This window comes from Balaenoptera physalus (genome assembly GCF_965194825.1).
Source record: "Balaenoptera physalus genome assembly, chromosome: 15".
In the NCBI taxonomy this organism is placed as follows: domain Eukaryota; kingdom Metazoa; phylum Chordata; class Mammalia; order Artiodactyla; family Balaenopteridae; genus Balaenoptera; species Balaenoptera physalus.
The window spans coordinates 46201595-46227289 of record NC_138894.1 but is presented as its reverse complement, the minus strand read 5'-3'; the positions used below and the strand labels follow the sequence as shown (position 1 = coordinate 46227289).

General features: G+C 41.9%; 2 protein-coding genes across 16 annotated transcripts in view; one reads left to right on the top strand and one right to left on the bottom strand.

Annotated features, from left to right (window-relative positions):
* Window positions 1-563: 563 nt before the first annotated feature.
* On the top strand, window positions 564-23210 carry LOC309643680 (activator of 90 kDa heat shock protein ATPase homolog 2). 4 transcript variants are annotated; one of them, XM_082426658.1, is made up of 10 exons: window positions 565-868; window positions 2071-2261; window positions 17226-17311; window positions 19171-19285; window positions 20366-20454; window positions 21135-21251; window positions 21669-21770; window positions 22321-22372; window positions 22513-22720; window positions 23076-23210. In XM_082426658.1, exons 1-9 carry the CDS (start codon window positions 789-791, stop codon window positions 22683-22685), a joined length of 1005 nt encoding a protein of 334 aa, XP_082282784.1. In that variant the 5' UTR covers window positions 565-788; the 3' UTR covers window positions 22686-22720; window positions 23076-23210. The 4 variants fall into 4 exon arrangements, with proteins under 4 accessions (XP_082282786.1, XP_082282784.1, XP_082282785.1 ...); XM_082426659.1 differs by having other exon boundaries at window positions 21141-21251; window positions 22513-23210; XM_082426657.1 differs by having other exon boundaries at window positions 22513-23210.
* Window positions 23211-23369: 159 nt separating this feature from the next.
* Window positions 23370-25695, bottom strand: part of USP34 (ubiquitin specific peptidase 34) — a 231515-nt gene continuing 229189 nt past the window's right edge. For 11 of the 12 annotated variants that reach the window (XM_082426536.1, XM_082426537.1, XM_082426525.1 and 8 more), the window contains 2 exons: window positions 24794-24953; window positions 23370-24612 (listed from right to left, as the gene is read on the bottom strand). In XM_082426536.1, the coding sequence (XP_082282662.1) occupies window positions 24002-24612; window positions 24794-24953 (771 nt within the window). In that variant the 3' untranslated portion in view covers window positions 23370-24001. The remainder of the gene's footprint in view (window positions 24613-24793; window positions 24954-25695) is intronic. The other variant, XM_082426526.1, reaches the window with a different exon arrangement.

Here is a 25695-nt window from a genome sequence, read left to right as displayed (position 1 = left end):
AATACGGTGTAAAGAAGACGCGCTCCGCCGAGACCACCTCCGCCTCGCATCGTGGGCGCGCTCCGACCTCAGCAAGTCGGTCGCACAGCAAACAGGGTGACCAAGTGCTCGCGAGGGTCGTGTCCTCGAGAGGACCGAACACCGTCAGCACGGCCAGTGGCAGCCCGACGGCCGCTTCCTGTCTGCAGCCCCGGTGCCGCTCTCAGGCGCCCCTTACTCACCGCCCCGCTTGCCAGCACTGAAGGTCATCGCTGCAGTAATAATAACGAACCATTGAGAGGCGTCCGGCCTTCCCCAACCCGTGCACTTGCGAGACCCGCGGCGGGGCCCAGGGCCTCCGCAAACCCCACCCGGCCTCCCAGGTCGCCCCCTCGCCAGCGCCGTGGCTCGGACCCTTCTCCTACCCACCGCCGCCCCCACCTCGGGTCTCCTGGGCCCCGACCCCTCCCCTCCTGACCCGCACCCGCCTCGGGCCCAACCCCCTCCCGGGGGCGGGCTTCCTGAGCCCAGACGCCCCCCGCCCCCTCCACCCTCCGGGCCCCGCCCCGTGCCCCCGCCCCGTGCCCCCGCCCCTCGGAACAAGCCCCGCTCCCGCTCTCCCGGAGCTCCGCAGCGGGGCGAGCGGGGTGGGCGGGGCCGGGTGGCGCAGGGGGCGGGGATTTCTGGCACTTTCTGGGCGCTGCGAACGCTCTGATCTTGGGCTCGAAGGCCGGAAACGTCGGCGACTGAGCCGTAGCGCCTCCGCGGCCCTTCCTTGTTCTCCGCTGAGGCCGCGCCGCCGCGCAGACATGGCCAAGTGGGGCCAGGGGGACCCGCGCTGGATCGTGGAGGAGCGGGAGGACGGGACCAACGTGAACAACTGGCATTGGTGCGGCCGGGCAGGGGCCGGGGCCGCGGCTTCCGGGCCTCCTCCCTCTGGAGCCGGCGGGCGGGGCGGGGGGCGACCCTCTGCGAGCGCCCGGCGCCCTGTGCCCCGGGTGCAGGGGCGGCCGGGTGTCTCGGGGCGCCTCCCGGGCCGTGGTGGGCCCCGGGCCGGGGAAGTGGGGAGGGTTGGGGGCTGCACAGGTGCAGATGCTCGTCTTTAGCCTCAGGACTTGCGGAGCCCTTGGATCCTGGAGACCCGGGGTCTTATCTGCACCGGCTCTGGGACTTCACTTTCCTCTTTTTGAAAGTTGGGTTGGGTCCCAGGAATAAAAGTCATTCTTGACTTACCGCTTCAGCTTCGGCAGTCTGTGACCTTAGAAGCTCTCCCCGCGCCGCCCCTCCCCCCCAGCCCCTTGAAGTTTTGGGGAGTTAAAATGAAGGTAGAAAGTGTGTGTGTGTGTGTGTGTGTGTGTGTGTGTGTGTGTGTGTTTGTGGTACGTATGTATTGGAAAGAACAGGAATTTGGATCTCAACTCCACATCTAACTTGATGAGTCTCTGGTGAGCCCTGCCTTCTAGGAGTTCTAACTAGTTACCCATCCTTTTTCTATCTCATCTGGAGCTTGGGCTGATTTCTGCTCCTCCCTCTTCAGTCAGAGCTTCAGGAAGTGATGTTCTCTGCTCTGCTTCTCTGAGGGCTGTGCTACCTCAAGGCCATCAAGGTGATGCTGAGGCAGGTCCAGGGCAGAGCAAAGCCTTAGCCTGTGAGGGCATCCTTCCCTGGCTTGGGGCTGGGAAGAGCTGACCTCTCCTTTCCCAGCCTTGTCACCTTGGACACTTAATGGACTTCTCTCTGCTCATTTCCACCCCTTAAAATGGGAACATTATTTGGGAAGATTGTATGAGATAGTATCTGTGTGAAAACACTTGATAATTTGTCTTATTAAGATAAAAGTTATTTCAGTTATAATTACCTTTTCATGTGGCCCAGGCTTTACCCCTCCATTTCCACCAGGTGAGATTTCGAGACCTCCTTTCCCCCAAATAAACCAGTGTTTTTAAGACAAAATACCACCCAACAGCTGCTTGAGAGGAATTGGGCTGATCTGGACTGGGCCAGGGCATTACCCTGATTCCCCAGGGTGGGCGTGTGGACACCAGTGGGGGCTTCCATTCACGGCTCTGCCCTTCTTCTGGCCCTCGGCAGGACAGAGCGGGATGCCACCAGCTGGTCCAAGGGGAAGCTCCGCGAGCTCCTGGTGGGCATCGCTGTGGAGAATGAGACTGGCCGTTGCGAGATCAGTGAGCTGAAGCAGGTGGAAGGCGAGGCTTCCTGCAGCAGCCGCAAAGGAAAGCTGATTTTCTTCTATGAGTGGAACATCAAACTGGGCTGGAAAGGTAACAGGGTCCTCCAGGTACGGGTGGGGCTGGGGGCTGTGTTGGGGCAGAGTTGGTTGATTCCTTAGCCATTCATTCAACAGATATATTAGAACTCCTGCTATGGGCCCCTGAATTGGTGTTTGGAGTTCTGGACGCCCTTACTGCACGTGGAGTTCCTTGTCCAACCAGCTGTGGGCTTCCCTTTCTCCCAGCACTCAGAGCTCTTTAGGGCTCTTAGCTGTCAGCTGGACTCAATCTGCCAGGCACTTGTGAGCACTAGCGTTTCCTGGAGCTGCTGCCTGGAGCACTCTTCCCCTCGATAGGTGCCTGCTGGCTCCTTCAGCTCTTTCAGGTTTGCATCCTGAGTAAAGCCATCTGTCTCCATTCTCTTAACAGTTTCAGATCCCTTCCTTGTACTGTTTCCCTCCCCTGCTTTATTTCTCCCCAAAGCACTGATATTTGGCACACTACATATGGTTACATTATTATTGTTCTGGATTCCCCTTTCCTCCCCATTCATCAGGGCAGAGATTTTTAAAAATATCACCTTTATTGAGATATAATTCACATACCACACAGTTCGCCCATTTAAAGTGTACAATTCCCTGGTTTTCAGTATATTCACAGAGTTGTGCAGCCATCACTACAGTCAATTATAGAACATTTTCATCTCTCCCCCAAAACCATGTACCTGTTAGCAGTCACTCCCCCAGTCCTTGCAACCTCTAATCTAATTTCTGTCTCCATGGATTTGCCTGTTCTGGACATTTCATATGAATGGTATCACACAGTATGTGGTCTTTTTTGAGTAGCTTCTTTCACTAGACATAATGTTTTCAAGGTTCATCTGTCTTGTAGCATGTTTCATTCTTTTTCATTGTTGACTAACGTTCTGTTGTGTAGATGTAGCACATTTTGTTTATCTGTTCATCAGTTCATAGACATTTTGGTTGTTTTCATTCTTTGGGTCTTTGGGTCAGGGATTGATTGGTTTTGTTTCCAGATCACTGTCTGAAACGTTGTGTTTGTTGAATGAATAAATTTCTCCCGTGGTGCCTGGCTCCTTGCTGGGTGGACAGTCTATACTCAATAAATATTTGTTGAAATAACCATGGATATGAAGACAAAGGGAAAAGGAAAAGGAGGAGAGAGGGCAAGATCTGGTTCTGGAGGATGGTGCTGTGTTTGGGCCTCAGCTCGTGTCAGCTCCTTTCTTGAGAGTTTGGGTTAGAGAGCTGCCTGGTGAGCTGTCCTTGGGCCTCTGTCCTAGTGGCTGTCTTGCTAACTGGAGCCAGGCCAGAGCCCAGGGAATGTTCAGCGAGCATCAAAAGCAGTCCCACTGTGCCTTGAATCCTTCTGGCTGGGGGTTTGCTCTCAGTTGCTCCCTCAGTGGCTGTTCTTGGCTGGATCATAGCAGGGTCTGGCTCCTTACACATCCAGCTCCCCAAGACAGGGGCTCTGAGGTCCCCAAGGAAACTCATGGTCTTGTATCTCTTCCATCTCCCTTAGCTCAAAGCATCAACCAGCTCCTTTGTAGGATAAGACCCAGCAACTCCCAGGCAGCAACCAGAGGGCAGACGGAACAGGGCTTCCCTGACCCCGTGTGCTTTCTCCTCTAGTAGTTAGTCCTAGAGGTGGCTAGTGGGACCAGCTGGGGAGGAGACAATACTCTGATCTTCCTTTTTTTTTTTTTTTTAATTAAATTTTAATTATATTAATTTTAGCTTTTTCAGATTTATTGAGATATAATTGATTTATAACATTGTATGAGTGAAAGGTATACAACATGATGATTGATTGGATATATGTGTATATTGCAAAATGATTTCCACAATAAGGTTAGTTAAAATATCCATCACCTCATATAGTTACAATTTTTTTGTGTGTATGTTGAGAACTTTTAAGATCTGCTCTCTTAGCAATTTTCAAGTGTATAATACTGTATTGCTTACCCTGCTGTACATTACATCCTCAGAACTTACTCATCATATAAGTGGAAGTTATATGTGCCCTTTGTGTCTTTTGACCACCTTCACCACCCTTCCCTCTGCCACCTTGCAACCACCAGTCTACTTTCTGTTTCTGTGAGTTTGTTGTTTTTTTTTTATTACACTTATAAATGAGATCATACACTATTTGATTTTCTCTGACTTATTTCACTTAGCATAATGCCCTCAAGGTTCATCCATGTTGTCAGAAATGGCAAGATTTCCCTTATTTTTTGTGGCTGAATAATATTCCATTGTGTAAATATGTCACATTCTCTTTATTCATTCATCCATCGATGGACGCTTAGGTTGTTTCCATGTCTTGGCTACCATAAATAATGCTGTATTGAATATCGGGGTGCAGATATGTTTTTGAGATAGTGATTTTTCCTTTGGCTATATATCCAGAAGTGGAATTGTTACATCATGTGGTAATTCTATTTTTAGTTTTTTGAGGAACCTCTATACAGTTTTCCATAGTGGCTGCACCAGTTTACATTCCCACCAATAGTGCATGAGGGTTCCCTTTTCTCCACATCCTCACCAGCAGTTGTTATCTCTTTTTGACAGTAGCCATTCTAACAGGGGTGCAGTGTTATCTCTTTATGGTTTTGATTTACATTTCCCTGATGATTAGTGATGTTGGACACCTTTTCAGGTACCTGTTGGGCATTTGAATATTTTCTTTGCATAAATGTCTATTCAGTTCCTTTGCCTATCTTTTTAATGGTATTTTTTTTTTTTTTTTTTGCTATTGAGTTGTATGATTCCTTACATATTTTGGATATTAACTCATCAGATGTGGTTTACAAATATTTTCTCCTATTCTGTAGGTTGCCTTTTCATTTTGTTGATTGTTTCTTTTGCTGTGCAGAAGCTTTTTAGTTTGAGTAGTCCCTAGACCAACATCAAGGAGCTTTTTCCCTGTTTTTTTCTCTAGGAGTTTTATGGATTCAGGTCTTACATTTAAGTTTTTAATCCATTTCAAGTTAATTTTTGTGTATAGTGTATATTTTGTGTATAGTGTAAGATTCATTTTCATTCTTTTGCATGTGAATATCCAGTTTTCCCGGCACCATTTATTGAAGGTAGTATCTTTTACCCATGGAGTATTTTTGTTTCCCTTGTCATATATTAGTTGACCATATATGCATGGGTTTATTTCTGGGCTCTTGATTCTGTTCCATTGGTACATGTCTTTTTTTTATGCTAGTACCATACTGTTTTGATCACTCTTGCTTTGTAGTAAAGTTTGAAATCAGGAATTGTGGTGCCTCCAGCTTTGTTCTTCTTTCTTGGGATTGCTTTGGCTATCAGAGTGTTTTGTGGTTCCATGTGAATTTTGGGATTGTTTTTTCTACTTCTGTAAAAAAATGCCACTGGAATCTTGGTAGGGATTGCATTGAATGTATAGATGCCTTTGTGTAGTATGGACATTTTTTTTTAAATTTATATTTATTTATTTATTTATTTATTTTATGCAGCGGGTTCTTACTAGTTATCTATCTTATACATATTAGTGTATATACGTCAATCCCAATCTCCCAAGTAGTATGGACATTTTAACAATATTAATTCTTCCAAGACATGAACATGGGATATCTTTCATCAGTGTCTTATAGTTTCCCATCTACAGATCTTTTACCTCTTAGGCCAAATTTATTCCTAAGTATATACCGTTTTTGCTGTTATTGTAAATGGGATGTTTTCTTTATTTCTTTTTCAGATAGTTCATTGTTAGTGTATTGAAAAGCAACTGATTTTTGTATGTTGATTTTCTGTCCTGAAACTTTACTGAATTTATTTATTAGTTCTAACAGTCTCTTGGATATTTTTGTATATATGATCATGTGCTATGCAAATAGAGGTAATTTTACCTTTTCCTTTCCAATTTGGATGCCTTTTATTTCTTTTTCTTGCTTGATTGCTCTGGCTAGGACTTCCAATACTGTGTTGAATGGGAGTGGTGAGAGTGGGTACCCTTATCTTGTTCCTGTTATTAGAGGAAAAGCTTCCAACATTTCACTGTTGAGTACGATGTCAGTTGTGGGGTTGTCCTATATATTGCCTTTATTATGTTGAGATATGCTTCTATTATACCCACTTTGTTGGGAGTTTTTATTATCAGTGGATGTTGAATTTTCTCAAATGCTTTTTCTGCATGAATTGAGATGATCATATTATCTTTATTTTTCATTGTATTAATGTGATGCATCACATTTGACTTGGGTATTAAACCGTCCGTGCATCCCAGGGATTAATCCCACTTGATCATAGTATTTGATCCTTTTAATGTGCTGTTGAATTCAATTTGCCAGTATTTTGTTGAGAATTTTTGCATCTATATTCATCAGGTATATTTGTCTGTAATTTTTTCTTTTTCTTTTCTTTTTGTTTTTTTGGCCACACTGTGTGACATGCGGATCTTAGTTCCCCAACCAGGGATCAAACCTGGGCCTCCTGCAGTGGAAGCGCAGAGTCTTAACCACTGGACGGCTGAGTAACCGTGTAATTTTTTTCTTGTAGTGTCCTTAACTGGCTTTGGTATACTGGTAATGCTGGCCTCTTAAAAATGAGTCTGGGAATGTTCCCTCTTTTCAGTTTTTGGGAAGAGTTTGAAAAGGATTGATGTTAATTCTTTAAATGTTTGGTAGAATTCCCCAGTGAAATCATCTGATTCCGGTCTTTTCTTTGTTGGGAGGTTTTTTTGATTACTGATTCAGTTTCCTTAATCATAATTGGTCTGTTCAGACTTTCTAGTCCTTAATGATTCAGGCTTGGTAGGTGATATGTTTCTAGGAATTTATCCATTTCTTTTAGGTTGTTCAGTTTTATAGCATAAAATTATTAACAGTAGTTGCTTATTATCCTTTGTATTTGTGTGGCATCGGTTGTAATGTCTCCTCTTTCATTTTTAGTTTTATTTATTTGGGTCCTCTTTTTTTCCCTTGGTTAGTCTAGCTGAAGTTTTGTCAATATTGTTTATCTTTTCAAAGAACCAGCTCTTTGTTTTATTAATCTTTTCTATTGTTTTCCTATTCTCTGTTTCATTTATTTTATTTTATTTATTTATTTTTTTGGCTGCATTAGGTCTTCATTGCTGCACACGGGCTTTCTCTAGTTGCAGTGAGCGGGGGCTACTCTTCATTGTGGTGCACAGGCTTCTCATTGCGGTGGCTTCTCTTGTTGTGGGGCATGGGCTCTAGGCGTGTGGGTTTCAGGAGTTGTGGCACGTGGGCTCAGTAGTTGTGGATCACGGGCTCTACAGCACAGGCTCCATAGTTGTGGCGAATGGGCTTAGTTGTTCCACAGCATGTGGGATCTTCCCGGACCAGGGATCGAACCTGTGTCACCTGCATTGGCAGGCAGATTCTTAACCACTGCACCACCAGGGAAGTCCCATGTTTCATTTAGTTTTGCTCTAATCTTTATCCCTTTTTTAAATTGAGATATAATAGACATATAACATTATATTCATATTGCGTTATAATGATTGTATATTTGTACACATCGAGAAATGGTGACCACAATAAGTCTAGTTAACATTCATCACCATACAGTTTTAAGATTTTCTTTTTTCTTGTGATGAGAATTTTTAAGGTTTACTTTCTTTCAAATATACAATATAGTATTATTATAGTTACCATACTGTGTATTACATCCCCATGACTTATTTTTTATAACTGGAAATTTGTACTTTTGACCACTTTCACCCGTTTTACCCATTCCACCACCCCGTCTCTGGCAACCACTAATCTGTTTTCTGTATCTATGACTTTGGATTTTTTTTTTTTAATTGCTGTATCCGTGCACCTTCTTTTTTTTAAATTAATTAATTTTTGGCTGCATTGGGTCTTTCGTTGCTGCACGTGGGCTTTCTCTAGTTGTGGCGAGTGGGGGCTACTCTTCGTTGTGGTGCGCGGGCTTCTCATTGCAGTGGCTTCTCTTTGTTGTGGAGCACTGGCTCTAGGTGCGCAGGCTTCAGTAGTAGTGGTGTGTGGGCTCAGTAGTTGTGGCTCGCGGGCTCCAGAGTGCAGGCTCAGTAGTTGTGGTGCATGTGCTTAGTTGTTCTGCAGCATGTGGGATCTTCCAGGACCAGGGCTCAAACCCGTGTCCCCTGCATTTACAGGCGGATTCTTAACCACTGCGCCACCAGGGAAGTCCGACTTTGGTTTTTGTTTTGTTTTGTTTTTTTTAATTTATTTTATTTATTTATTTATGGCTGTGTTGGGTCCTCATTTCTGTGTGAGGGCTTTCTCTAGTTGCGGCAAGCGGGGGCCACTCTTCATTGCGGTGCGCGGGCCTCTCACCACTGCGGCCTCACTTGTTGTGGAGCACAGGCTCCAGACGCGCAGGCTCAGTAACTGTGGCTCACGGGCCCAGCTGCTCTGCGGCATGTGGTATCTTCCCAGACCAGGGCTTGAACCTGTGTCCCCTGCATCGGCAGGCAGACTCTCAACCACTGCGCCACCAGGGAAGCCCACCGACTTTGGTTTTTTCTTTTCTTTTTTTCTTTTAGATTCCACATATAAGTGAGATCAAATAGTATTTGTCTTTCTGACTTATTTTATTTAGCATAATGCCCTCAAGTTCCATCCAGGTGGCTACTATTGGCAGGAGTTTTTTTCTTTTTTATAGCTAAATAATATTCCATTGTTTGTATGTACTACATTTTCTTTATCTGTTCATCCACTGATGGACACTTAGGTTTCTTCCATGTCTTAGCTATTGTAAATAATTCTGCAGTGAACATGTGGATGCATATATCTTTTCAAATTAGTGTTATTGTTTCCTTTGGATGTATACCCAGAACTGGAATTGCTGGATCATATGGTAGTTCTATTTTTAATTTTTGGAGGAACCTTCATACTGTTTTCCATAGTGGTTGCACCAATTTACATTCCTACCAGCAGTGCACAAGGGTTTCTTTTTCTCCACATCCTTGCCAACGCTCATTATTTCTTCCCTTTGTAACACATTACTGACTGGGGGATTTTTGCAGAAACTAACGCCTGTGGCTGGCAATTTGTTATGTAAGTGAATATTGAAACACCTGCGTTTGAGTAAATATCAACAACTTTTTTTCACTTAATGTATTTATTTGAAACTTAGTACATGTCTTACTAAAGCATTCTATTATTTCGTTAGAGTGTGATAGGCAGTAAAGCAGGCACCTCTGTGCAGGGGAAAGAACATCTATTACAAATAAACTTTTCACTGTGCTTTCTCCTGGAAGAGCAGATTCTACACTTTGTGGTGGCATTTTTTATTAGTCCTGTGGGTATTATTTCATATAGAATATGTTCTTTTATTTTACCTGATAGTCAACAAGGTGGATCTTTGTGGAGGGGCTCTTTTAGAAATGCCACAAGAAGCACCAGGTGCGGGACTACCACTGCATTCACCAGACTGGTCAGTTACCCATTCTCTAGCTACTGCTAACAAAAATTGCTTGTTAAGTCATTTTATTATGTGCATTAAGGCTACAATAAACTTTAAACGCATAGAATAAACTGTAATTACTCAAACAGAAACCCACTTTTTTATACCATTTTCGAGTTTTCTGGAGGATATTGAAGTTTGCCAGATATTGATCAATCGATCAACTCCTTTCATATATTTTTGTTGTGTTTTGTTTTTGATGTGATTCTATTTTTTAAAAATATTTACTTATTTGGTTGCACCAGGTTTTAGTTGCAGCAAGTGGGCTCCTTAGTTGCGGCTTGCGGGCTCCTTAGTTGCGGCTTGCCAGCTCCTTAGTTGCGGCACGTGGGCTCAGTTGCGGCAGGCGGCTTCCTTAGTTGCAGCTCCAGGGCTCCTTAGTTGTGGCATAGGAACTCTTAGTTGCAGCATGCATGTGGGATCTAGTTCCCTGACCAGGGATCGAACCCGGGCCCCCTGCATTGGGAACATGGAGTCTTATCCACTGTACCACTGGGGAAGTCCCTCATATATTTATTATACTGTAATATACAAGTGGGCTTAGTTATCTGATGGCCAGTCCTCCTGTCTTCCTTTCCTGTAGATGTTATGGAGGCATCATGAATAGTTGTCACCATGCGGACTAGCCTCTTGTCTTTCCATATAAGAAGAATCACGTCTCCCTTCCATAAGAATGTCATTTCTCTCCCTGTAGATTTTTAGATTTCTCCTTTAATTGGTTTGGTAGACCACAATTCTCTCTTATAGTCCCACAAACACTCTGGTTTTAGTTTTCAACAGTATTTCAGATGTGGACACACTGTTGTAATAATTGTCTTGGTACATATGGTGCTGTGAACCAAGATAAGGTTGTAGGACTGATAATATTGTTTCTTGCAGTTTCTTTCCTTCACCTGTGTAAATCTCAAGGTAGCATATATATCCAGTTTCACTTTCACTAACCATCCTGACCAAAATTCCATATTTTGTAAGTTCTCTGGGATTATAGGTTTTGAATCTTAGTTGTCCTCTCCACTTTATCGTTGCCTCATCAAGTGATAGCTCTTGTTTGTATATAGATCGATTGAAATTTCAGTAGAAAATAATCCAAAAGAGGTTTAACTTTTGAAATTCTGTCTGTAGGAAGTGGAATTTCTGAGTTATCATTAAAGTGAAGAGCCGTCATTATTTGTTTGAACCTTATTCTCGTCAGAATCTTTGGAAAGACAGGTGTTTCAAGTAAGGGATCAGTCAACCAATATTCTTTCCAGTGTGACTTTCTTATTTGTCCCATCAAAATTATTAATCCAAGAAACTTCTTCGTGTCACTATTGGTTACATCAGTCCATTTTAAAGCCTTCCCATACTCTTCATATGATTTTTCATTCTGTTGGTGATACAAGTTTGTTTGAGAAGCGACCAACTTGAAAAAGTTATTGCCAAAAAAAAAAAAATTAATTCTGTTATGTCACTAACACTTTGCGGGTTATTACATTCAGTAGTTACACCTGACACACCTGTAAAGTCTTCTAATTTTCATGAAATGTCTTCAATCCACTCTTCTGTAGAAGCAAAGGAGCATTCTCCAGCACCATGAGTTTCATTTTCACTTTCTGTATCAATCAATCACTAAGGTTTTTTGTCTTTTTGTTGGTCTGATATTCACATCGTCTGAATCAACTATATTCTGAAGAATTATCATCTTCTGAGACACTAGTATATATGTTGCTCAGACAATCAGAGAAAGTATCTGCATAAAATTGACCAAAAAATTCTTCACTCAAAATTTCACGTGTCATTTTTGAAAATTTTACGGTTAATAAACTTGCATTTATAATATACACAAGGTTGGAACAAAAACCTAACAGAGAAAAATGTGAATGATAATGACAATCATAAGTTGATTAACGAACCTTGATCAATTTTAAGCTCTAACAACTTTGCAAGGTGATGTTAATTGTATCACTCTCTAAAAATGTATTGATATGTCTCCGGTCAATAACGTTCAGGTAACAAAAGACATATTAATACATCTCTGGTCAATAAGTTGTTAATAAAAGACACTGTAACAGGTGTGAGGTGATATCGCATTGTGCTTTTGATGTATAATTCCGTGATGTTGAGCACCATTTCATGTACCTGTTGGCCATTTGTATGTCTTCTTTGGAAAAATGTCTCTTCAGATTTTCTGCCTATTTTCTAACCAGATTGTTTTTTGTTATTGAGTTTTAAATTTATTTATTTATTTATTTATGGCTGTGTTGGGTCTTCGCCTCTGTGCGAGGGCTTTCCCTAGTTGTGGCAAGCGGGGGCCACTCCTCATCGCGGTGCACGGGCCTCTCACTGTCGCAGCCTCTGTTGTTGCGGAGCACAGGCTCCAGACGCGCAGGCTCAGCAGCTGTGGCTCACGGGCCCTGCTGCTCCGCGGCATGTGGGATCCTCCCAGACCAGGGCTCGAACCCATGTCCCCTGCATTGGCAGGCAGACTCTCAACCACTGCGCCACCAGGGAAGCCCTATTGAGTTTTATAAGTTCCTTATATATTTTGGATATTAACCCCTTATCATATACATAATTTACAAATATTTTTTCTCATTCAGTGGGTTGCCTTTTCATTTTGTTGGGTTTTCTTTGCAGAAGCTTTTTAGTTTGACTAGTCCCGCTTGTTTATATTTGCTTTTGGTGTTAAATCTAAAAATCACTGCCAAGACCATTGTCAAGGAGCTTATCACCTATGTATTCTTCTAGGGCTTTTGTGGTTTCAGGTCTTAGGTTCAAGTCTTTAGTTCACTTTGAGTTAATTTTTTGTGTATGGTGTAAGATAGTGGTCCAGTATCACTGTTGTGCTTGTGGCTGCCAGTTTTCTCAACATCATTTATTGAAGAGACTGTCCTTTCCTCACTGTATATTCTTGACTCCTTTGTCAAAGCTTAATTGACCACATATGCATGGGTTTATTTTTGGGCTCTCTATTCTCTTCCATTGATCTGTGTACCTGTTTTTTATGCCAATACCATACTCTTTTGATTACTATATCTTTATAATACAGTTTGAAATCAGGAAGTATGATGCCTTCAGCTTTGTTCTTTTTCAAGATTGCTTAGGCTGTTTGGGGTCTTTTGTGGTTGCATACAAATTTTAGGATTGTTTGTTCTATTTCTGTGAAAAATGCCATGGAATTTTAACAGGCATTGCATTGAATCTGTAGATTGCTCGTTATTTCTTTTCTTCTGCTAACTTTGGGCTTAGTTTGTTCTTTTTCTAGTTCCTTGATGTGTAATGTCAGGCTCTTTATATGAGATATTTCTTTTTTGTTGTTGTTGTATGAGTTTATAGCTACAAACTTCCCTCTTAGAACTGGTTTTGCTGCATCTCATAAGTGTTTGTGTTTACATTTTTATTTGTACCAAGATGTTTTTAAATTTTCCCTTTGATTTCTTTGAGCCATTAGTTGTTCAGGAGTATTTTAATTTCCATGTATTTGTGAACTTTCCAGCTTTCCTTCTGTTACTGATTTCTAGTTTCATAACATTTGTGGTTGGAAAAGATACTTATTATAATTTCCATCTTTTTGAATTTGTTGAGACTTGTTTTGTGGCCTAATTTATGATTTATCCTAGAAAATGTTCTGTGGGTGCTTGAGAAAAATGCATATTCTGTTGCTCTTTGATGGAATGTTCAGTATATGTTTGTTAGGTCTATTTCATGTATAGTGTTGTTCAGAGCGGATATTTCCCTATTGGTTTTCTGTCTGGATGATATATCCATTGTTGAGAGTAGGGCATTAAAGTCCCCAACTATTATTGTATTGCTGTTTATTTCTCCTTATAAGTTTTGTTAGTAATTGCTTTATATATTTAGGTGCAGCAGTATTAGGTGCATAAATATTTACAATTATTATATCTTGATGAATTGACACCTTTAGCATTATATAATGACTTTCTTTGTTTGTTTTGACCATTTTTAGCTTAAAGCCTTATTTGTCTAATATAAGTATAGCTACTTCTGCTTTCTTTTGGTTAATATTTCCTTGAAGTATCTGTTTCCATCCCTCTGCTCTCAGTTTATGTGTATCCTTAAAGCTAAAGTGAGTCTTTTGTAGGCAGCATGTTGTTGGGTCTTGTTTTTTTTTCATCCAGTCAGCCATTCTGTGCCTTTTGATTGGAGAATTTAATCCATTTATATTTAAAGTAACTATTGATAGGTAAGGACTTACTATTGCCATTTCATTAATTCTTTCCTAACTGTTTTGTAGATCCTATGTTCTTTGCTTCCTCTCTTGCCAGCTCTTTAGTCATTTGCTGCCTTTTTGTGCTGGTATGCTTTGACTCCTTTATCATAACCTTTTGTGGTTTTTCCTTTGTGGTTAACCTGAGGTGTATATAAAATATATTTATAACACCCTATTTAAACTGATAAATTTGATAGCATACAGAAATTTATACTTCTTCCCCCCCTCACATGTTAGGTTATTGATGTTACAATTTACATATTTTTACATTGTGTATCCAATAACAAATTCTCATAGTTATGGTTATTTTAAATTCATTTGTTTTTTAACTTTCAATGTAGAGTTGTAAGAGAATTATACACCACCATTGCAATATTAGATCATCTGACTTTGTGTATTTACCATTACCAGTGAGTTTTACACATTCATATGTTTTTATGATGCTAACTAGCATCCTTTTATTTCAGCTTGAAGAATGTCCTTTAGCATTTCTTATAAGGCAGGTTTAGTGACATTGAGCCCCCTCAGGTTTTGTTTGTTTGGGAATGTCTCTATCTCTCTTTTACTTCTGAAGGACAGCTTTGCTGGGTATAGTATTCTTGGATGACATATTGTTTCTTTCAGTATTTTGAGTATATCATCCCACTGCTGGCCTGTCAAGTTTCTGTTGAGAAATCCACCTGTAGCCTTATGAAGCTCCCTTTTATGTGAAGAGTCGCTTTTCTCTTGCTGCTTTCAAAATTCTTTTTGTTTTTGATTTTTGACAATTTAACTGTAATGTGTCTTGGTGCAGCCTTTTTTGAGTTCAACCTATTTGGGGGTCCTTTGGGCCTTATGAATCTGGATGTCCATTTCTCTTCTCAGGTTTGGGAAGTTTTCAACCATTATTGTTTTAAATAGACTTTCTGTCCCTTTTTTTCTCTTCTCCTTGTGGGACTTCCATAATGCATGTGTTATTTCATTTGATGGTATCACATGAGATCCATATTGTTTCTTCACTCTTTTTCATTCTTTTTTCTTTTTTGTTTCTCTGACTGGACAATTTCAAATAACCCATCTTCTAGTTTACTAACTGTTTTCTTCTACTAGGTCAGGTTAGCTGTTGAAGCTCTCTATTGAATTCTTCAGTACAGTCATTGTATTCTTTAGCTCCAGGAATTTTGCTGGCTTTGTTTTTTTAATGATTTCTGTTTCTTTTTTGAGCTTATTTTGTTCATGCATTATTTTCCTAATTTCATTTAGTTGTCTGTGTGTTCTTATAGTTCACTAAATTCTTTAAGAGGTTTATTTTGAATTCCTGATCATATAGTTCATACATCTCCATTTCTTTGGGTCAGTTGTTAGAGCTTTATTTGGTTCTTTTGGTGGTGTCATGTTTACCTGATTTTTCTTGAGCCTTGATTCCTTGCACTGGTATCTGTGTGTATATGTAAGTGGTCTCTTCTTCCATGTTTTACAGGTTTGCTTTGGCAGGGAAAAACCTTCACCATTCAACTTGGGTTATTGGATGTGTCAACTAGTAGTGTCCATGGGCAGGCAGGGCTTGCTGTCAGGGTCTCCAGTTGAGTGTGCTCTGAGGTCAGGGTAGGGGATTACCAGTAGCTGGGCTTTGTGGTTGGGTGAGTCGACGGGGCTCCATGTTTAAGCAGGGCTGCTGAGTGAGCTCCCTGACTGGGCAGGGTTGCTGGCTGTGCTCCATGGTTACGTGGGGCCATTAGCTGGGCTCTGCAGTTACCCTTGGTTAGGCAGAGTCTGTGGAACCCTGGCTGTGTTCCCTGCCAGGGTGGTGCCACTGGTTGGACTCTATGATTGGGCAGGGTTATGGACTGGGCTCTGCCATTGCTGCTGGTTGAGTGGGGTCTCAGGCTACGCTCCCTGACCAGGTGGTGCTGCTGGCTGGACTCTGTGTTCAGGCAGGGCTGCAGGCAGGGTTTCATGGTAGGACCTTGCCTCAGGCTGTGTTCTGTAACCAGCTGGGGACACAGATTGTGCCTTGAAGTTGGGCAGGTCTGCAGGCCTGGCTTCACCATCCATAGGGTGCTGAGTATGCTCAGCTGTTGAACAAGGTTGCAGGCTGTGCTGTCTGGTCAGGAGGGGCTTCCAGCTGTATCCCGCAGTTGGGGAGGCTAGAGACTGTTCTCTGTGGGGTGGGGTCTCTGCTGGGCTCTTCATCTGGACAAGGCCACAAGCTGTGTTAAGCAATTGGGCGGGGCTGTAGGCTGGGTTCCGAGGCTGCCCACGTTCTCTGGTCGGGCTTCCTGGATGGACAGGATGGGAAGCGACACTCAGCAGTTGAGTGGAGCTATGAATTTGTAGGGCGGTAGAATGGGCTCCACAGCTGGCTTTGGCCTGTTGCCTGGGGACCCAAATCAGGCAGACTTGCCAGCTGAGCTCAGCTCATGCACTGCTGCAAGCAGGAACATGGCCCATCCAGATTTGAGCACTGGTTGCTGAAAGCCCTGCCCCCCTTCTCCATCCCTGTCTGATTCCCAGTGGTCTCCATGAGTTGAGACCCCAGCGGCCCTCCCAGGAAGCATCCAACAGTGCCGGGGGACCTGCATGTCCACCTTCTGCCCTCTTTTCCTGCTGGAAAAACTGCAGTGGGGCCCTCTCAGTGTGGTTCTGTGTTGGCCTGGCGCAGGGGCAGTTTGGTCAGAGTGTTAAACCACTCCTCATACCCTTCTAATGCAGTCCTTTTCTGCCTCTGGTCCAGGAGAGCGTGCAGCCTCACCTCTGGGTTTTGGGATTTTCACAGTGGTGTCTTGTCCATGGATAGCAGCTGGTTGGTCTTTTTGTGAGGGGGACTGAAGTCGGGAATAACCTATGTCACCACCTTGATGTCGTCATTGAAGTCAACACTCTGGTCTTGAAAGAAATCAGCTGCATAGAGTCCACACAAACTTCCCCAGGCCACACCTCCCTCCCCCACTCTTTCTGTGATCAGAACTCAGTGTCCTTTTTTGCCTTCCTGTCCCTTTTGTGACTCCTCTTCAAGACAGCCCTTTCTCCTGCTTTGACTTGGTAAAGAATATTGGGGGATGAAAGAAGAAACATTGGTTAACAGAGCCGTTTACTCCAGTCCCGTGCTTCCACGTGGCCCCTGATCGTGTGTGCACTTTACTTGCCAGGTTCTTACCCCCGCCTTCCTAGGGTGCTTACCTGTGATGTGGGCCAGGGGAGCAGGGTCGGTTTGGGCGCGTGTGTGGTGGGGAAGGCTTGGCCCTGCCTCGTCCCCACGGTGGCGGTGCCCTGTGAGGAGGGTGGGCTGTTCAGTTAGGCAGGGCAGGTTTATGTAAACTGGCTGTTACTTTGTAATTGAGGAACGTATTTTGCTCATTTTAGGTATAATTAAACAATCTGGTGCGAAGCACAAGGGGTTGATTGAAATACCCAACCTGTCTGAAGAAAATGAAGTAGATGACACTGAGGTGAGGTATCTGATGGAGTTTCTTTCTATTCTTTTTTTTTTTTTAAATCAAGTTTCTGTTAGACATGTTGGGCATTTGAAAAACTGTTAATCGGACTGTGTGGTGCTTGTGCGGTAGTTTTGGTGAGCAGTGAGGGCTCGTTTGCCGAGGAGGATAGCTGTACCCTGGGGGCAGCGTGGGGTGGGAGAGTGGTGCAGGAGGAAGAGCACGCTGGGGAAGCCCTAGACCCCCGTGGACCAGGAGTCGGGCCCAGGCAGGTGACTGCACCCTCCGTGGCCTCCTCATCTGTGACACTGGGTTAATTCACCTTTCAGATACACGTGACAGTGTACATACTGGAAGGTGCTCAGGTATTTTGCACAGCTTGGTGAATGGGATCTTGCTGCTTCTCCTCTGTATCGTTGCTCCTTCCCTTCAATAGTGAAAATTCTCAGCTTTTCGCTGTGATCTCTCTTGGTTATACCACGTTTTTTAGTAAATTAGTGTGTGTTGCTTTTGACTGGCTCTTCTGGTTGTCTTGGGAGATAGAGCCTATGTAACTCCCATGCTTGGTTTACAGTTAGTGCCCTCTTTCAGCCAAAAGCTTGGTTTTGGGGCGAGACCATTTGTACAGCAGCTATATTTTCCAAATGAAGACAGTTTGATACAGGGTCTTTTTTGATTTGTGAACGTATTCAGTGTGAAGGCCTTCAAGATATAAAAACTAAGTTACACTGAGCCACTATGAGTTGCCTTTCTTAAAGGTTATAAAAGGCCGTAAAAGTGGGGCTGTCTTGGACATACCTTCAGATGTGTGGTTGCTGCCCTCGGGCTGTGGTTTCACTTTGCTGTATTCAGATCCATCAGCTGAGAAGTGTTTCAGCAGCATATTAAACTGGTCTTTTAGATTCAGCCTGTGGTACAATAGTATTACAGAACAAACTCTTCAGATCAGAACTGGGGCCTGGGAGCAGGCCCAACTCAACCGAATCACAGGGACTCTAGATATTTCAAACCAACACCTCTTCGTTCTGAGACTACTACAGAGGCATCCCCAGAGCAGCATTTTGTTGCTTCCCTCTCCCTGTCTCCCCCTCTCTCCTCCTGTCCATTCCTTCCATCCTTCCCTCTTTTCTTTCCTCTCCCTCCTCCTCTCCCTTTCCCAACTCTCCTCCCTGACAAAAAAATGTAGCCCAAGACCAGGATGTTGGGAACTTGGTTTTCCTAATTACACTGGCTTTGGGGTTCTAGATGAGCGCTGTTCAATAGAAATACAATGAAAGCCATATAAGGAACTTAAAATTTTCTAGCAGCCATGTTAAAAAATTTAAAAGAAACAGATGAAATTAGTTTTAATATTTTTTATTTTACCCAAAATATAAAAATATCATTTTAACATGTAATTAGTATCAAAGTTATTAATGAGATTATTTTACATTCTTTTTTGGTACTAAGTCTTCAAAGTCTGGTGTATATTATTTTACACTTACAGCACATCTCAAATCATACCAGCCACATTACAAGTGCTCAGTAGCCACATGTGGCTAAGCGGCTACCATACTAGACAGCGCATTTCTAGACCCTGTGACAGCCATGGACTACATCATCAATATAATATATATATACACATAAAACGTATGCAAATTGGGGGGTTCACATTCTACGAAGTCCGTTCAAGATTTGGCCACTAACCAGGTCAATGGACCCTTGATTAAAAACCCCTTACATCTTCTCAAACTATATGAAGAAAACCTGTCACGTCTCTTACATCCACTTCTTTCCCTTTCCTCACCATCACAGATCCCTCATCCATATGTCCCAGTATTGTAAGATTACGTCAAACCAGATTTTTCTTAGGTTTGTATTTTTCTGATTTGTAGGTGAACGTGAGTAAAAAGAAAGGAGATGGGAATATACTGAAGGATCTTATGAAAACTGCAGGCACCGCCAAGGTCAGGAAAGCCCTTGGAGATTACCTGAAGGCTCTTAAGACGGGTAAAGAAGGCATCCCTTGTGAACTAGAGGGTCCCTTTTCCATTTACCCAAATAATGCTCTGCACTGTGGTCTGGATTCCCAAGTTAGGCTGATTTCCAAAGCTCTAGAAACAATTCTGTATGCTGCAGGATAAATTGTAGTCTGGAGGTTGAGAGCTAGTCATGGGTTAGACCATAATTAGTGATTATCAGTATTTTACACATCGTGAACCATTTTGCCTACAGAATTGTTGATAGTTTTCTGGAATGATAATTATTTTGTCAGTTGTTTTTATAATTATTTGTTTAATGTCTGTCTTCTCTGCTAGACTGTAAGCTCCATGAAGGCATGGAAGGAGCCTGTCTTGTTCACTGCTATATCTCCAGCATCTAGCACAATGACTGGCATGTAGTAGGTGCTTAATTTTTGTTGAATGAGTGAATGAAAGTGACTGCAGGTATTACAGGTGTAGTTGAGACTTATTTAATCCCTTCACTGTGTGGAACTGAGGTTATTGTCTTCTTCCCTAAATTAGAGAAGTTACCTGCCAGGTAAAATAGCCAGCAGGGCTTGTATGTCTGCATCTCATCCTTGAACTCTGCTGAGTATCTAGGCATTGACATAGATGGGTTTGGGGTTTACACTTTTCCTACGAGATCACACACGCTGCTGGCCCACAGGCTTGAATACTGTGAGGCCAAGCTTTGTGAGGTGATGGTGAAGCAATAAGCCAAGTGTCTGGCTTTGACAGTAAGTGAAGGCCATAAAGCTATTAGTAGTTAGGTGTATAAAATGGAGCTTTTTGGAAAACAACATTTGGAAATTATGCTATTTTATCAAGAACTAGATAAAAGTGAGGCATTTGATAAAAAGAAAAGGATAAAAGGCAATTGTTGCCGTGGAACTCAGGTTAATGATTAGTTTTATATGTAAAAAATACAGAATGGTCTTGAAATTCTCAAAACGCTATAGGAATTCTTTTTACAAATTATCAGTTCCTTTATATTCTTATATACTGTTTTCAGTTTTCTGCCTTACTATTTGTGCTGAAAAGGAAATAGTTCTTTATTAAAACCATTTCTCATATGTTTTCTTTGTAGAATTTACAATGGGAATGATTTTACCAACCAAAGCTATGGCAACCCAGGAATTGACAGTTAAAAGGAAACTGAGTGAGACTACCTTGCAGGTATGATCTCTGGTGGCAGATGTGTAGGGAGGGGGAGAAAGGAAGTGCTTAATGAGAAGGCTTCAAAGCTCTAAACAGCCTTGTGATGATGGAGAACTATGAAGGATATTGAGGAGGGCCAGTTAATCCACCCTTACATCCCTTGCCGTTTTGGGGGAAATGATGAAATGAGACTTTCATCCTTGATGGAAGGGATCCTTTTTGTGGGATAAATATTGAATTTAGTTCAAGACTGTTGTGAAGGCAGTGTTGTTTCGGTAGGCAACAAATAACAGCAGGTGACTTTGAGGTCACATACCACAACGGAAGAACCTTCTCTCCAGACTTTTGGAGGATTGGGAGGTTTTAGATCCTGTTCTTGGAATCTGGTGATGGGGAATTGACGCCCTTTGCCCTTAAGTGCTGTTATCTTTCACCTGCTTATCTTTATGCTCCCTGGGTCATATTTACATGTCCAAGTAGGATTTGGGCTGTGAAGCCATAGCCTGGGAGTGGAACAGAGCTAAGGAGCACTGAACTGTTTCCAAAATAAAGACTAGGTAGGATTGGTGGTGCTAAAAAGGCTTTTAGTGGAAGGGATAGTGTGCGGGACATTTTGGTGTTTTACTAAGACTGGAAGACTGAATTTTTTGAATCTCTTGTCATGCTAATAATTATGCTTTGGAACCTTTTCTTTTGAGATTCAGGCCTCCTCTCCAGCGGCATTGGGTGTAAGGATTCCCACTGTGGCACTGCACATGACGGAACTGTTTGACACAGCTATCGAGCAGCTGTACAGAATCTTCACTGTGAAAGATGTAAGTCACATCTCAAGCTAGGATCTGAAATGCTGACATTGGGAGAAAATACACCTACTACACCACTAAGAACTGAAGCTGGTTCTTGGTTTCCTGCATGGCCGTGTTTTTCTGATTGAAGAGATCTAGAAATCTTTAGGATAGCTTGAGACGGGGAAGTTATCCTAAAGATTTGAGGGGGGGAAAAGATGGGCATTTGGGGGGAATTTATCAGCATTGAGGTGTTTGGAGCAATTTACTGAGCGTTCTTCCTCTGAAAGAGAGGGAGAGAAAGAGAAAGCTATAATTAAAAGCTATGTATTCACAATTAAACAAACACAAACCACAGTAACTGTTATATTAGTACTTTACACTTAGGTTAAAAACATGATAGCATATGCTGGAATAACATGTCTATTGTATGTTTTGCTTGGTTAGTTGGTGCAAAAATTTTCTAAATCTCCTGCTGTATTAGAAGCTGAAAAGGGAAGGAAATTCCAAATGTTTGATGGGAACATCACTGGTGAATATGTAGAATTGGTAAGTAATCTTATAGGTTAAAGTAAAGTTAAGCTGGGACTGACTTCTGTTAATATTGCTTTATTCATTCTTTTTTTTAATGTGCTTTGGTTTTTATCTGAGTTCACAGAAACTTGACCACTTTATAAAGTTGGCTACAGGGAAAATAAAAAATGTTATAGATACTAAAAGCTGAAGCTTTAGTTTCACAGTAATTGTGCAATGTTTATGATTTTAGAAGACACAAGTATAATTCCTCCCAACTCTTGGTCTAGAAGTTTCAGGTTTCTGCCACTAGGGTGTGTGTTGCCAAATGTCAGTTGCCTTGCCGTTGACATCAGCTCTGCATTGGTTGTAACGCTTCTGTCCTTGATGTTACTGCCGTTACATTTTGGCACTAGGGACAATGAATTCTCAATGGTGCTGGCATATAAACTGGAAGATGGGAGTGTACATTGTTCATTGATTACTTCTCGTACATAGGGGCTTTCATGAAAGGATTTGGTGTTTGTTGTAGTATTGTATGAAGTTTTAAAAGATGTTTTCAGTGGAATTTCCCCTTTGTTTTCAGTTAACAAATAAAAAGATCGTCATGAAATGGAGATGTAGGAACTGGCCAGAAGGTATGTTATTAGCACCTTTTGTTTTAAGTCCAAAAACGCTCGTTTTTTTTCCCCCTACTATGAAAATCAAATTAGTGGTACTGTATGGATACATTTTTCTTTTCATAATGCAGTAATGAGCTTTCCTTTTTGTCTTCCAGAACACTATGCAATAGTTGCACTGAATTTTGTGCCTACTCTAGGGCACACGGAATTACAATTGGACTGTAAAGGAGTTCCTGTCTGTGAAGAAGAGAACATGAAATTCTGTTGGCAGAAGCAGCATTTTGAAGAAATACAAGGTTTACTGCAGCTGATCACCCTAAATGGTTGAGTTAGTTAGAAGATTTTATAAGGGCATTACTTTTTGTAAGCGGAAAAAGTGTAACGTTTACCTCTTCCCTCTGTCATTCCTTTAAAAAAAGAAGAAAACAAATACTCTTAATTTATATTGGATGAGATCCATGAACTTAGAATTGAAAGCACTGTTTGAATCTTTACTATGATGACTAGACTCTGCACTGAGTTAAAAGCAAGCAATGTGAAATTAGGTATTTTACCTCCCATAGATGCTCCTCTGGGAATACACTGAGTCCCTGAGTACAGATAGTTGACGTGTCCCAAGCTAAAGCTTGTCCTAGCAAGCTTGCTGTTAGCTGTAATTTTAGTTCAGGAAGACAAAAAATAAATGGCATGTTAATACTATTCCTTTATTTTACTTCAGGGTTTTTAAGGTGTGTAGCTCTTAGGTCGTGAAACAGTGGCATGTTGCATTCAGAAGCATGCTGAAGTGAGGGCGAGCTGGCTGTATTGTTATGCTTCTCCCTGCAGCAGTTATGCACTTCAGGGTGGTGAGGATTGAAAAGTCTATGGAAAAAGGTACTTTTTGGACTGCCACTATACTTCTAATGAAATAGAATATAATGGATAAGTAAGTAAGTAAGTAAGTATGTTCCCCCATTCAGTTTTCTCATTACTTTCATCTGAGAAGACTTGAAGCAAGGTATGTAAACAAATAAAAAGTCATCACAATCAGTTTAATTAAGTGCACAGAATAGCAATCAGTCATGTCAATAAAAATAAAACAATTATTTTTACATCAAGTGTGCTTTATTTCCTCCACAGGTATTCTGTTAAATAAAGCACCATTTATATACTGCCAGGCCACAGCTAAAGAGGATTCTTTACAGAATCAAATTTCTTGTGGTTGTTCCGTATACAAGTAAACTTAATTTTGATAATAAGAACCACAGCGATCGGAGGCAATCTGCCTCTATTATAAGGTACAAAACTGGCACAGAGGACACCATATTATACACAGTAAAAATGCTGTTAAGTTTAAATTACATTGTACAGGGCCAGGGAACCCTGTTCCTCCCAGACAGCTATATTAAATGAAAGCCACTACAGTGAACTCTTAATTACATAAAACATATTCATTATCTGATTGCCCTTTAGAAAGTATACTGAAGATGCAAATTTTTTCATCTGAAGTTCTGCCTGACCAAGAATTAAGCCTATAAATCTATCTTGCCATTCAAGCAGAGAGCACTGGACAAACTGAAGCACAAAAACAGAAATAAGCAAAACTTATACAAACAGCATTGGGGGTGAGGGGTGACCTTAAAAGTAGACATGCTACATCTAATGTCAAGAAGCAGCTTGGTTTCCTTTGCCAGATGATATCCTCGTGACCACATGGATTGTAGACTCAATGGTCCTGCACAGGGTATCTAAAATGTCGTGCTGCTGCATGTGACTAAAGAGTCCTCTGGAATGGCCACAACTGAGTGATAAAGCAGCCTCAGGGTCCTGGGAGGGCAAAGCTTGACCGTCACAGCTTCTCAAGTCAGCTAAGTCAGACAGAACTGCAGAGAGAGAAGTCGAAGGGAACTCGGATTCTTCCTCAGCAAGGGTAGAATCCTTGGAACAGTGGAGGTCTTTAAATTCTTTACAGTCTTCAAATCTAACATTGTTGGACTGTTCTTCCGCATGCTGTGACCTGATATTTGACGTGTCTTCTGAAAACGAAGATGGAACTTCCAGTCGGTATTCTTTAACAGAACTATTTTCAGGGGAAGGAAGATCTTGCTCAGTTCCTGGGTCGATAATTGAGGAGTCTCTTGTCTCATTGTCTGAAGTGCTAGTTGGGGTCAGGACCTCCCTGGTCTCCGTTTTCATGTCACTGATGCAGCTGTCTACAGTGTGCTCCTCGTCACTGCTAACGCGCCTTCTTTTAACAGGAGTTGCCCCTTCATCATCTGTGAAAAGGAACATCAAAACAAATTCTCTGAAAGGAGTCATTAAGATCATACTGGGGGTGGTTGTGGAAATTCTGTTTTTTAGCATTTATATTCAGGAGGCTCACACAGCTATTGTAAAGTCAGTATTCTTCCCTTCTCCCACCCTAAAGTCAATATTTTATTAGTCCATAAAGCTAACCTTTAGTTTTTCTTTCTTTGGCTTCTTGCTCTTGGAGTGAGTTTCTCTGCTGCAGACAAGTCCTGCATTTGCTTAAAAGCTCTTGCAGAGTAGGAATTAGAGCTGGGTTTAATTGTTTGGGAGTGTGTACCGACAGGAGCAAAGCAAGTGCCCGCAAGTCCTACAGAAATCCAGATAGGAACACTTCAAATTCCAAAGCCAGCATTACAACCGTTAACTAAAGTTTAAATGCACATGTTTACTCTTCCAGGAATCCATCCTGGTTCCTCTGGTGTTTTTAGAAGAATGTTAAAACTAGAAAGCCAGTGTTATGATACTACTATTTATATTTCATTGGTTCTAGGTCACTAATACCATTATTTTGTGCACCACACCACTAATTAAGTCCGACTGAAGACCCAAATAGTGTTTTCTGAAAATGGAAAAGGGGGGAAAAGAATTACACAGGAATTTTAAAAGCAAACCCTGAATGATCCATGAGCAATTTAGGTCTCATTAATCTAGGAATCAGTTTTACTTGGTTTCTGGTGGATGTCATAAGTTCTTCCTCACTTAGCTCTGTAATCCGTTCTGGCATCTAAGCATTTTGTTACTTGGGAGGCTGCTGCTGGACGTGTGCAAGCACATGTTTCCAGGGTGTTTCATTATTCTATGACATGGCTTTTGTGGGAGTCTATAGAAGGCAACCAATTCCCTAGTTTTAACTGGCTTTATATTCAGATTACTAATCTGACTTTCAGTCACTTATGAGTCACAGGCACTAACAGAAACATCACAGGTAACATTTCAAAAAATGTGAGAAAGTAAAGGGAATGTCTCCCCTTAGTGGTCACTGCCCTTAGCATTTAATGACATTAGCTCATGTCTTCTAAGGTAACAAAGTGTGTGCTACATACATAAAA

What these genes read in the sequence shown, in the direction of transcription:
- LOC309643680 (XM_082426658.1), top strand. Translation starts at nt 789, where the DNA reads ATGGCCAAGTGGGGCCAGGGGGACCCGCGCTGGATCGTGGAGGAGCGG. An exon ending in CCTGAAGGCTCTTAAGACGG is followed by an intron (nt 19,286 to 20,365) that starts GTAAAGAAGGCA and finishes TTTTCTTTGTAG; the next exon opens with AATTTACAATGGGAATGATT. An exon ending in GAATCTTCACTGTGAAAGAT is followed by an intron (nt 21,252 to 21,668) that starts GTAAGTCACATC and finishes TTGCTTGGTTAG; the next exon opens with TTGGTGCAAAAATTTTCTAA.